Source organism: Squalius cephalus (genome assembly GCF_949319135.1).
Source record: "Squalius cephalus genome assembly, chromosome: 17".
NCBI classification, from domain to species: domain Eukaryota; kingdom Metazoa; phylum Chordata; class Actinopteri; order Cypriniformes; family Leuciscidae; genus Squalius; species Squalius cephalus.
The window spans coordinates 24,465,171-24,479,078 of record NC_137138.1 but is presented as its reverse complement, the minus strand read 5'-3'; the positions used below and the strand labels follow the sequence as shown (position 1 = coordinate 24,479,078).

Sequence of the window (13,908 nt, the reverse complement as noted above, 5' to 3'; positions counted from 1 at the left end):
CATAAAACCCGAGGGCCAGTTGGACTCTGAGTTTGACAGTAGATTGCCAGTTCTTCCAAGGCCACAGGAAACACTAAGTGCCACAGATCAGCTATGAGCGCTTGTTAATGTAATCTCTAATTATATTCACTCCTAATTGAATCTCATTCAAAAGCATCTGGACCCGAGCCCACTGCATCTCTTCTTGCCCCCGCACCAGATTGATTAGCTGGCTCTCTCAGTTCTGCAAGGCTATTACTTGGAGAAAAAGTCTCGAATAGTAGTCATCTCCACAGTCTGGATTATCTTGATAATGTATTTCACACTCTTAATTTCCTATCTCCACCGCCCCTCCGAGAAGGTCAAAGTCACAAAACCAGAGAAGATTATGACTGCACAACAGTCAGATCAGGGGCCGCACTGCCCCGGGCCCCATGGAAGTGGAGCCAATAGTCGCTGCTGCGATGACATAGTGTGTGCGTGTGTGCGTACAGGAAGGACAGCCAGTTCTTGGAGCAGAACGCTTACGGAAATATAGGAAATACCACTGGAGAGACTCAGAGGCAGCCACGGATTGAAGTTGGCCAGTTCTCAAAGCTCTTCCTCACATTTACAAAAGAACCCATCTATAAATATAACCAAAACACAAGGGGCTCACCCTTTAATAACATTGCACAAATATATCGTCCATTCCCTGTATTTGAGAAAAGGAAACGTGCTTGTGTAACCTCTGTAAAGGGTGACCAAGGGGTCAACAGAACGCCCAGACACAACTTTACAATCACGCAAACAGCAGGTTCGCTTTGACAGAATGTGGAAAAAAGCTGAGGTGTTCAAGGAAGACCATCAGCCGTCAGCCATCTGTCGCTTTGCATTCAACTGAACACATAAGTCCAAAACAAGGCCATTCATCTCCATTCGATTTGGAACACTATTTGTTAGTGCAAATCTCGACCACCTCTCTTTTATGGGCTCCTATTCACGCCGTTCTTTCACGGGCTCAGCACAGTTTGATCAAACAGATGTTTAAGTCTTTAATGAATGCGGAAGGCTGCCACCGGAGTAAAGTAGCATGTTGTGTTCTCTTGAAATGAAACACGCTGATAGTCATGCTACCGCTAGTTCACGTCAGCCCATCCAAAAACACACAATTATGTGAGCTGAGCTGGAATGATTTATTTTCGCGGGGGTACATTCACGTCTGTGCCAGCTCCGCTCACCGAACGACTATTCTTCTCAGACGCTCTTCTTCATGAAGGGATCTGACAAGTCTGTGACAATCCAAATGCCAGGCGGTACACAAAACAAATCTTAAATAGAGCTGTAATTGTCCCTGGTGTCAAAACATCTCTTCCCAGAACAAGAGAAATTCTTTCACAGAAAAACTGGAAATAATTAAATGATTTTTTCAAGCGATTAATGTTGGGGATTGAGTGCGTCTTTTATGATATCCAAAGAGGCTAGATGCAAAAGCAATCTGCTTTTATATGGACTCTATATTTATAGTGCAGCAATCTGGACTTTATATTGCTTTGTACTGTCAGTAAAGCTTTTGACCTTTTGACTTTGAGTAGTATGGTTACAAAAGTAAGCATACTTCTATTCTGCCTGAATACATCTTTTTCCAGTCTCTTTCATTTTGTAGATAGTAATTGAGTTTTTTTTAGATTACAAAAATTGCCATGGAAACCAGGCAGTGTATGGCTTATACACTTATTATGAGAGTCATGTAAAATGTCAGCACTTGTCCTTATCAAATAAACATTATTAAAGGGTTAGTTCACCCAAAAATGAAAATTCTGTCAGTAATTACTCTCCCTCATGTTGTTCCAACCCCGTAAGACCTTCGCTCATCTTCGGAACACAAATTAAGATATTTTTTATTAAATCTGAGAGCTGGATCACTCCTCCATAGGCTTCTAAGGCATTATAACTTGCTGGCCCAGAAAATGCATTAAAGACATCGTTAATATAGTCCAAGTGACTACAGTGGCTCAATCTTAAGTTTATAAAGCGACGAGAATACTTTTTGTGTGCAAATAAAAACAAAAATAACGACTTTATTCCACTATTCATTTCCTTCTCTCTCGGCCTCGAGTTTTTTCACATAGTATAACTGCGCAGCGCATCTGTGCTGTACGTCACACGCATCACACACATGACCAGCGTCGGCCAATAGTGAGCATACGTGTGACGTACAGCACAGATGCGCTGCGCAGTTATACTATGTGAAAAAACTCGAGGCCGAGAGAGAAGGAAATGAATAGTGGAATAAAGTCGTTATTTTTGTTGTCTTTTTTGCGCACAAAAAGTATTCTCATCGCTTTATAAACTTAAGATTGAGCCACTGTAGTCACTTGGACTATATTAACGATGTCTTTAATACATTTTCTGGGCCAGCAAGTTATAATGCCTTAGAAGCCTATGGAGGAGTGATCCAGCTCTCAGATTTAATCAAAAATATCTTAATTTGTGTTCCGAAGATGAACGAAGGTCTTACGAGGTTGGAACAACATGAGGGTGAGTAATTACTGACAGAATTTTCATTTTTGGGTGAACTAACCCTTTAAGAATACTGACTCAGTGTCGAAGGCATATAAAGAATCGTAATTTTATAACCCTGAAATTTTATAGTTTTTGTAACACAAATGGAAAATAATACAAAAATAAAAGGCTAATGGGATCTAACCATATACGCACATGTAGATACAGCATATTCAATACATATTCAATACCTTTTAGATACTTATATTTTCTCACATAATTTAGGGTGATTTTTTATATATTGTCAATCTAAACAAATATTTTCTTGCATTTTAAGTATTATAAGATTTGAAATGTATTTGTTTGCCCCTTGAAGTAAATTGTGTTGTATATTTTGCATTTAAAGATTTAAAGAAAACTGAAATCAAAATGTATGGTTTTTTTTTAGCTTTTAGTATGAATATTTTAGCCTTAAAGTTATGAATAAACTGGTGTGTTCCAAAACAATGACAAAATTCACATTTAGGAGACAAGCATTCAAAACTTACAGTCTCTCACTTCCGCTAACATAGATAACAGATTTTTATGACATAACCGTGGACTTGTTCAATCAAATGCTCTCTAGAATCTTAAGCATCCCGCCTCCTATGCTATAGTACCAACCGGCCAAAGTGACCATTGACAGGTCACGGAGCAATATGGGTTGGAGAATTAAGTTGCTCAAACGCTCAAGATTTATTATGTTTTCCAACTGTACATTGGTTAAGAATGAAATGGCAAGAATTTATTCACACCTCTACTATTGAATCCAACGTATCATCATGCGCTCGGATTCGCTTCCATGGTGCTGTCAAGTACGACTTGCAATCTGTGATGTAAACTTAACTCTATTGGCTATTTGAAAAGGGGGAGGAGCCATTCAATATGTCCCGCCTTAGCTTCCTGTTTCAGTGGAAATTACGTCAACGCATCATACAAAGCTGCGCGTAACAAGGCACTTGTAATTTTTTGAGAATTAGTCATAGGTTTATGGTATGGGTGGGTTTAGGGACTCAAAAACATGTACTTATATAAATACAATATATAATACAATTATAACATAAAAGATTTATACCTTTCTAGAACTATGCATACATTATTGCTTAATTTTTTTTAAGCTGTCGATATGTGCATATTGTACATTTCAGCATATATCCAAACATAAAAAATATTATGTGTAAACGTAACATACAGTACCAATAGCTGAGAATACCAATAAGATCAAGCTGAACAGGCACTATAGTTTACATATAGAAGTACTCTATATAGTAGTTCTACTTTTTTCCAGTTTAACAGGCTTTTATAGTGACACTTTTGAAACAATTTGACTCGGAGCCAGAGAGGAAACTGCACTGTTACAGCACTGCGTGTCTTGCCGCCAAATGACTCCATCCCACCCTTCAGCGAGGGTGGGACAGGCTGGGGACACGATGGAGCCAGGAACGCCTGTCATGCCTTCCGCTAACTTATCACATGCCTGGTTTGTTATTCCTTCCTCTTTCTTTCCGCTGGACACTGATATTTTTAATACAAAACAACAGATTTGTCTGCTCTTATAAGAAAACTGACAACTACAGTCAACTGAAAAGGTCAGATAGATTTGCATAGCAGCGCATTTATTACAAAACACTCTCTTAGTTTTCTCTAGTCAAGTTTAGGAAATGTTTGCAGAAACAAAGTAAAAGTAAACCATCCTGTCCTCATCTGTACTTTCAATGTTCACTTAGGAGAGGATTTCGAACTGAGAACTTCAGGCTTTCTCGCTTAAGAGGATGTAATCAAACGCCGGTGTGTTTAATGAGAGCCATTAGTGCTAATGGGTTACTATGGAGTAAGTCCTGATGAAGCCTCAGAGTCAAAAACTATTAGCTGTGATGGGCTGTGTCGATATCCTTATGGGATTTAGGGCACTCATTAGCGTCATAGCTGTGCGTCTGTCCTTCGAAGACATGCAACAAAAGAGCAGATGTTCAAATCTAAAACCCTTTCACAAAACTTTCATTTAGGCATCAGTGAATTGGCATCTAGACATAATATCTCATGACTGAGTGCTGTTATAAGGGAAATTCCTAATAAAACTAAAAGGTTATACAGTGTAATGCCTTAGATTTATATAGGCTACTATACACATACATACAAGCCATTCAAAATACATACTACATGAATGATCAGACATAACAATTTTCAATTCCAATATATAATAATTCCAGGTATTCACTGTACACTGTCAGAAATAGGGGTACAGTAGGAGTCCATTTCTGTCCCCCAAGGTACAATCTACGCTAACGTACCCCAAAGGGCTTATTATTGGACCTCAAGGTACATACAGTGAGGAAAATAAGTATTTGAACACCCTGCTATTTTGCAAGTTCTCCCACTTGGAAATCATGGAGGGGTCTGAAATTGTCACCGTAGGTGCATGTCCACTGTGAGAGACATAATCTAAAAAAAAAAAATCCAGAAATCACAATATATGATTTTTTAACTATTTATTTGTATGATACAGCTGCAAATAAGTATTTGAACACCTGTCTATCAGCTAGAATTCTGACCCTCAAAGACCTGTTAGTCTGCCTTTAAAATGTCCACCTCCACTCCATTTATTATCCTAAATTAGATGCACCTGTTTGAGGTCGTTAGCTGCATAAAGACACCTGTCCACCCCATACAATCAGTAAGAATCCAACTACTAACATGGCCAAGACCAAAGAGCTGTCCAAAGACACTAGAGACAAAATTGTACACCTCCACAAGGCTGGAAAGGGCTACGGGGAAATTGCCAAGCAGCTTGGTGAAAAAAGGTCCACTGTTGGAGCAATCATTAGAAAATGGAAGAAGCTAAACATGACTGTCAATCTCCCTCGGACTGGGGCTCCATGCAAGATCTCACCTCGTGGGGTCTCAATGATCCTAAGAAAGGTGAGAAATCAGCCCAGAACTACACGGGAGGAGCTGGTCAATGACCTGAAAAGAGCTGGGACCACCGTTTCCAAGGTTACTGTTGGTAATACACTAAGACGTCATGGTTTGAAATCATGCATGGCACGGAAGGTTCCCCTGCTTAAACCAGCACATGTCAAGGCCCGTCTTAAGTTTGCCAATGACCATTTGGATGATCCAGAGGAGTCATGGGAGAAAGTCATGTGGTCAGAACCAAAATAGAACTTTTTGGTCATAATTCCACTAAACGTGTTTGGAGGAAGAAGAATGATGAGTACCATCCCAAGAACACCATCCCTACTATGAAGCATGGGGGTGGTAGCATCATGCTTTGGGGGTGTTTTTCTGCACATGGGACAGGGCGACTGCACTGTATTAAGGAGAGGATGACCGGGGCCATGTATTGCGAGATTTTGGGGAACAACCTCCTTCCCTCAGTTAGAGCATTGAAGATGGGTCGAGGCTGGGTCTTCCAACATGACAATGACCCGAAGCACACAGCCAGGATAACCAAGGAGTGGCTCTGTAAGAAGCATATCAAGGTTCTGGCGTGGCCTAGCCAGTCTCCAGACCTAAACCCAATAGAGAATCTTTGGAGAGAGCTCAAACTCCGTGTTTCTCAGCGACAGCCCAGAAACCTGACTGATCTAGAGAAGATCTGTGTGGAGGAGTGGGCCAAAATCCCTCCTGCAGTGTGTGCAAACCTGGTGAAAAACTACAGGAAACGTTTGACCTCTGTAATTGCAAACAAAGGCTACTGTACCAAATATTAACATTGATTTTCTCAGGTGTTCAAATACTTATTTGCAGCTGTATCATACAAATAAATAGTTAAAAAAATCATACATTGTGATTTCTGGATTTTTTTTTTTAGATTATGTCTCTCACAGTGGACATACGATGACAATTTCAGACCCCTCCATGATTTCTAAGTGGGAGAACTTAGCAAAATAGCAGGGTGTTCAAATACTTATTTTCTTCACTGTATATGTACCTTTTTGAGGGTCAAAAAGCATTAAAAGTTACATATATGTACCGTTTCTTTTAAAAGTTAAGGTACAATATTGTACCCTTGAGGATACAGTCCCAGTGACAAGCCATTGTACCCCTAAAGGTACAATTATGTACTTTATTTTCTGAGAGTGTAAATAACCTAGACAAAAGTCATTGTTTACTTTGGGAACAACCCACCCAGTCAAAGTTGAGTCTGGTTTGGTCCAGTGAGGAAAGAGGGGAATGCCTTTCCTGTGATTTCATTATGGTGACCAGTGTGAATGAGAAGCCTAGCTTTCTCCTAAAAGTAGCAATACTTTGCATCTGTTAATTGGAATCTTAAAACTTACTGCCTAGATTATTTTTTGTGGTAATGTCTATAACTCTTTACTACACTCAGTCAGTCAGTTTTTTATATGACATTTCTGCGTAAGAACCAAACGAACAACAATGCTCATTACAAGTAAGTACAAATCTTTATATCTGCTCATTTTTATTTGAAACAATTCTTAAGTTTTATGTCAAATGAATCTAAAGCTGATCTGAGCCATTTTATGACTAAAATTGACCATGGTAGATTTGAGTGGTTCCATATTCTAATAAATATGGCAGAACAGGCATGAGCATAATTTAATTGGATGAATCGATTGTAAATCAGAAGAGATGTTATCAGTGAAGCCGGTGTAACATCTTAATGATTTCAAAGGGCCCACTTAGTAATCAAGAGTGAATACTTTGTCACAGAAAAACAAAAGTGAGTGTATTAGAGGATATTGCATGTTATTATTGAGCTGAATACCTGTCTTTACCTGTCTATGCTTTAAATTGAACATTTAATTGATCAGCAATATATCTAACGATTTGCAAAGATTTGTACAAGCAGTAATGATCTCTGATTACTGGATAGCGGTAACTATAGCACTGAGGAGTTACAGAGTCTCTCTTTGCACTGGCACAACTGATCTATGAAAATATTGTTGTTAGCAACCAGGAGTAACAACAGTGTGTCTGAACAATTATCCCAATGACCTCATTTTTCTGTACCTGCCAAGATTTTCATCAAAATCAGTCCTGTCACTGATGAAATGGAGCATATTTGTCAGTCCGAAAACAGCTGTGCGAGTTCATAGTTATGGAAAATGGGTTTACATGACTCAAAAACTTTTTGTGCCACATCTGGAGATTATTACAAAGCCAGTGACTTGTCACTTTAACACTTGACGTATGAACGCAAAAACTCACAAGACTTGAGATAGGGAGCACCCAGCCTGTCTCTTTGTTTTTATGACGTACGTAATAGATACAAAACTATACTCAATTGTATGTTTGGTTAGATGCTAAATACACAGTAAAGTAAATATTCACTTAGTGACAGCATCTAAAATCTAAGTCAATAATCAATAATACGCATTTACAGCTATAGAAATGTAAAATAATTACTTAAAAATTCTTTATATCACAAATATATTTATATAGTTTTTCAATATATTTTAGATCTCTCTGATACCCTATCCCCAAACCTAAGATAACCATGTTTCAACAATATATTTAAAAAAAAAAACGGGCATAAAAAATGTACAGTGACAATAATTTTAGTTTCAATATATAATTACTTAATCCCTCTCCTATCTCTAAACCTAACCCTATATACTATGCAAATGTATAGCCTACATTTTAAAGAGAATTTGCAACAATTAATTTATAAAAAAAAAAAAAAAAAAAAAAAAAAGCAGTACCAATGATGATATATTGCATTCAAAAGTGCTCACTGATAGTAAAGAACACCAGTGGTGCTGTGTGGTTCAAAGTAAACATTTTAGTTGTCAATCAAATCTTATTCAAAACCACACATCAGAATAAGCAGAATGTGACAGTTGGTCAGTGCTGTATTTGTTCCGCATTACCCTGGGTAACAAAGTAGACAGTGATGAGCGCTGCGTTTTACCAAAGCGGCAACCTTCTTGTCTCGCTCTTGAAACCAATACGGAATGCAATTCATCGGCTGGCCGCTAGAGACAAGCTGCAAAAGACAGTCAATACCATAGACCCCCATGATAAAATGGCCAAATTTACAGCAGAAAAAAATGTGTTTACAGCGTGGTGCAAAAAGTGGTTTTGATCTATATAGCTAATTTTGCCCTTCATGACAACTGTGAGGGGGGGGGGGAATTTTTTAATAACTCATCCGTTTAAATTTTATTAAGCCTTAAAGTTCTGCATAATTAAGGACGTCTGCTGTCTGTTAGCCGTCACGTCACCTCAGCTGATCCCGCCTCTTTGCCCATTTTTGGTTATCACAACAGCAAAAAAATGGCGCGCTAGCAAGATGGCTCCGCCCACTTTGGGCTTCAAAAATGTTCTCCAGAAACCTACGGGTGACGTCACAGACACTACGTCTATATTTTTTTTACAGTCTATGGTTTTACCCAAAGTTGAACATTCTTCTACTCTTCAAAATTGGAAAAATACACTAGCATTGGGGAAAAATGCTTTGGTGGACACACAGCCTTATGGTCGCTATACTTATTCCGGACATAATGCAATCATACTGTTTTGTAAAATCAGAAAAATTGGATTACAGTGCAAGAATAAAATGGATTATGTTCATGATCATTTTATGGTGCATTTGTGGTGTATTTTATAGGTTCATATTTTGAAAACTGCCACATCCCAAGGAAAGCAAAATAAATATTACATACACAATTCATTTTAAATTGTAGCTTTGTTTATACGTCATACTTTGTATAGAGAGTTGTCTTGTAATAAAGTTGTTCATATGTAAATTATTTACATTTAGACGCCATCAATACATCAATATTTTACATATCAGTATCTGAGTAATGCAAGTAAATAGGCGTGTGGTTAAAACAATTTTACATTAAATATATACAAATATTCATGAGAACACATTGGAGCAGCAGACCTTCTCCCTGTGGGGCGTTTGACTTGCACTGCTGTCAAAACCCAATTTAAAAAGATTTAAAGGGAGTAAAAAATCCCTCATCGTCAGACTGGCTTATTTAAACCATGAATCTTGAACCATCAACTCTACGAACGAAAATGAAGTGTGATCATCTTGGATATGAATACAGGTTTTATAAAAGTACAATGACATTTCAAAACTATTAAAACATTCAGACCTAGAGAAAAAGAAAAAAACATACTTCAACAACTGCTTCAACATTTTGAAATGAATGAGAATGAATGAGACCAGTATTTTATAGAACTGTACTTACACTGTAGTGTATTCTAATATTATCAGACATAAGTACATACATGCAGACAATATATTGAATCTTAATGCAAATATGCTTCTTTAGACTTTGGGTGCCTTCACGGAACCTTTAGTTTCTCTTAAATCTCTTGAATTTCTTTCTAAACTTATGCAAAAGCTAAAGGTTGCTCTGCTTGAGCTCCGCCAAGACTCTCAAGGTTAGAACTGTTCAAGCTGTCAGCCAAACATGATGTTCACCACCCCTCAGGGGTCCCATAGATGCTTTTCTCATGTCAATCGACTCTCTGAGTGCTCTTCTGAAGACAGGTGTTTATGGCAGTTGCTGAATCCCCATGGGTCCTGCTGTAGCACTTTATTAGGTGGCTTCAACCTGGAGTGTCTATGTGCCTCCTTCAAGGAGGAAGGGAGGTATCAGCCAACCAATCTGACAACGTTTTGTATTATTCATAGCTTACAGCCTGTGCAGCACGTAGCACCATTAGCCAAGACCCTCCCAGACCATTCAGATGCTTGTAGGATTTTAGAGAGCTCCGGGGTGGGTGGACAATCACAAGCCACATCTGTAATCAGCATCCAAACCCTAAAAGCACAACTTCCTGTAGGGCCGCCTGAGGTATTTAGAAAAGGAAGTGCCTTTCCCTGCTCAGCTCTATTAAACAGTGGAGAGGCATGTGATACGATCACACTTATATAATTCCCATGCTAGAGTTCTAAGAAAATGGCTGGAACTGGGTAATTTGCAGAGGTAGCAGTTATTGCATCAGCTATCAGCATGAGTATGTACACATTTCCCACAAGTTGCCTTCCAGATTCACACCCACTGTGTGAGAAACTTCTGATCTGCAATGCTCATTTATTCAGAACAGAATTCAGCAGCCCGGATAAGCTACAGTAATGCAAGCTGGCTGAAAGCCATGGTTTTAACCTACAGATTGTCTGCAACACAGCTACATGAGGCCATCACTTCCAGCACAGTCCTTTACAGGCCACTTCTGCATCAGAGCAGGGAGTGGTAGCATTAACTTGGTCCCTATGTTTACATATCTGAGCCATCTGTTCTTTGTAGCACAGATCCAGCTGTCTTCCCCTGACCCCTTCGCCACTTATGGGAAAGATAGAATCCTATGCAAGGTTTTATGGATCGCCAGTCAGTGCAAAGAAAGGATTTGATTCCACCATCTGTTCCTGGCAGTGTTCAGTCTGGAATTTTTTTAAAAAGGTGAAAGTAAATGAGTGACAGAGGAATAGAAGCAGCAAGCAAGGCTGAAATCATGTGTGCCTACCGCCTGTCTTCTTTTGGTCAACCATGTAAATGCCAAAGACATTCAATTAGCAGCAAATTAGCCAGCCTCCGCTTTTAATCCACATGAAATTAATGAAATGAGAGGATGGTTGATAAACTTGGGGTGGAATAAAATGGCTTTGTACAAAAAAATGCTCCACTTTCAATGTTAATTAAAAAATAAATTGAATTAAGTGGTAATAGTTTGCTGAATTTGCCTCTTATGTTAGCCTAATAAAAGCTAAACCACCAGAAATTACATACTTTATATGCACTGATTCTCTTTTGTAGAGATAGAAGCAAAGGGGGCTTGTGATTGGCTTCATGCAGCTGGTTTTCCTCAGTATGCACAGTTATTCACCGGTAAATATTTATTTTTATCATTTCTCATTGCATACTTTAACTATGTGTCCTAATAAATTGCAAATATTATTGTACTGCAATTCAATTTAATTTGTTTGCCTTCCAGATTGCTGTTTCCCTATTGACATAGACTGGGTGAAGAGTGATCATGAATTTCTGGATAAGGATGCCTTAGATTCTCTATGCAGGTAGTGCTTTCCACCCCTCGGCGGCATGAGCGCGTGCTATGCTGACGTAGAATGAGCGCTTCTTGCTAATCACAGCGGGAGGAATTTGAGGGGAACATCATGCTGTCTTCCTGTTTGACATCAATGTTTTCTTCTGCTTTCAGGAGATTAAGTACATTAAACAAGTGCGTGGAGATGAAGCTGGAGTTGAGCCGGTCCAAAAGAAGGGTGAGTGTGAGGGAAAACTCTAGAGAAGATGCATGTAAACACAGTATATAAACAAAAGAAAGCCTGAGGAGAAATGTCCTTTTCAACATCTTTCACTGTGTATAACCCCTTGATTTGTTCATGTAGGGAGATGAAGAGGAGGAAGACGACCTCTACGCAATCAGCCCAAAATGGTCATTCGACAGGAAGAGCAGGCGATGGATACGTGTGGATGACGGGGAGCCACTGCACTCACTGAACAGCCCCATTTCAAGTTTTAGGAGATCGGGAAGCTGTGAGGCCTCTCTTTCCGATAGCGGTGAATGCCATGAGCTTTGTTCCACTCATAGCTCTAGTAATGCTGACAGTGATGGGGGAAGTGCTCCCAACACAATTGCAGACGAACCCGAAAAAAGTCGTAGCTCCTCCAGATGCTCCTCGAACTACAAACCCCAATCTCCCGACACTTCTTCCAGCAGACCTCCGTCCCCCATTGAACATCACACTTTGAGCAGTGAAGAGTGCCTTGCTGAAAAGCCTCCAGTAAAAAAAGGAAAAAGCCTTCTCCGGAAGATGGAGAAACTCAGATTAACAGGAAGCACGCTACACCCACACACCAGAAGCGGGAAAGCAAGACTTGTCATAAGTGGACCAATTATCCAGGAAGGTCTTGGTGAGGAAAGGCTAAAGCATCTCCAATGTCTAGACCTAGCAAGGCTCCAAGACAAGACTGAAAGTCCTGCATCCAGCACACCGCCCTCTGGATCCAGTAGCAGTCCCTCGGAAAGCAGCAGCGCGGTCAGCACGCCAAGCCCAGTGACCAAGGTGCGCAGCAACTGCAAACGCCCTGGGCTGCCCAAACAAGAAGACAGCCAGAAGCAAATCAACGAGCAGCATTTCAACAACCAGCGCAACACTGATGAAAACCCCGTCTTTGAAATTCCCCATGGACACAAGCCAGGCACATTCCCAACTGTGCTCTCCCACAACAATGCCTTCTCACCTATAAACAACACTTCGGTCAACTGGAGGACTGGTAGCTTCCATGGTTACCGAGGTAGACAGTGTAGAAGCAGTAGCTCCAAGGACCAGGAACAAGCATGCAGCCCACTGGCTACTTGTGATCACCGTGTCAGCATTTATGACAACGTCCCAGATCACATGCAGATTTTGGATGATGATGTCTTCTCTGCTTTGGACAGTGTAATGGAACGCATTTGTGGCCTGCAGCAGTTGGTAACCTCTTGGACAGATAAGTTGTCAGAGGACGGGGATTCAGATTTTTCCCACTCGGGTTCTCCCTCACCCTCCTCTCTGACTGACATCCACCTTGAGATCAAAGAACCAGAAGAGACAGATGAAGCTGCCCAAGAGGAGACATGCAACAAGAACCCAGAAGCATTTGCACACACTGCTCAGCCTACAGAGCATAGTGATCGGTAAGAGACACAAACTACCATTTTATGAAGGCAGCTGGAACAAGAAGTGTCTGATTGAATTCATGCTACATGCTAGGGATCTAGTGTACACACATTTAATAAAGAGCAAAGCGTATTTATACAAAAGTTGGTTCATTTCCTACATTTCAGAATTCAGAGGCCCCACTGGTCCAGTGCACAGATGCTTTCACTGAGTAACCCCAGCACAGGCATACAGGCAAAATCAGCACCACATGTCTCCATGCTGCAAAGACTGAGCCTTCTCAGGCTCACGGCTCTGATGGACAAGCACTCGCCGTTCAGCAAACAAGGCTGGAACTGGTAAGATGGGGTGAGGATGAAAAGCAGGGGAGGGGATAGACACAATCTAGTAAAAGTAGCTTGCTTAAAAAACACTGAGACAATGAGAGAGGAATAAAGATAGAGCGAGAGACCTGCTGTTTAGAGATTAATTCATTATTAATGCTGAGTTGCAACCTTGGAAAATCTCCCAGCAGACAAAATAGACAAGGTTTCAAGAGTAGTGAGTGAGTGATGATGTGAGAGAACCCTCTCACACCATAGGTTGCATGACATAGCAGAGTCTTGCTCTTTGTTACCATTTTGGAAGACACTCTCACACTGTGATTCAGCCATGTGATAGCATGGGGAGATATAAATTAACAATGGAGATTTGTTCTTTGCGAAATTGAGTCCATTGATGTCCAATTCACGAGTAACTACGGGTTCTTAAGAATTGTTTTTTCCCCCCCAAACTCACTTCATCTCATTAAAAATTAA

At 40.0% G+C, this 13,908-nt stretch overlaps 1 protein-coding gene across 2 annotated transcripts in view; it reads left to right on the top strand.

Annotated features, from left to right (window-relative positions):
• Nucleotides 1-13,908, top strand: part of LOC307174463 (rho GTPase-activating protein 7) — a 54,928-nt gene that overhangs the window by 29,789 nt on the left and 11,231 nt on the right. Inside the window, exons 1-6 of one of the 2 annotated variants that reach the window (XM_079898289.1) lie at nucleotides 6,681-6,898; nucleotides 11,244-11,315; nucleotides 11,422-11,503; nucleotides 11,647-11,710; nucleotides 11,837-13,128; nucleotides 13,279-13,449. In XM_079898289.1, coding sequence (XP_079754415.1) covers nucleotides 6,886-6,898; nucleotides 11,244-11,315; nucleotides 11,422-11,503; nucleotides 11,647-11,710; nucleotides 11,837-13,128; nucleotides 13,279-13,449 — 1,694 coding nt within the window. In that variant the 5' untranslated portion in view covers nucleotides 6,681-6,885. Of the gene's footprint in view, nucleotides 1-6,680; nucleotides 6,899-11,243; nucleotides 11,316-11,421; nucleotides 11,504-11,646; nucleotides 11,711-11,836; nucleotides 13,129-13,278; nucleotides 13,450-13,908 lie in introns of those variants that run through there. The other variant, XM_079898288.1, reaches the window with a different exon arrangement.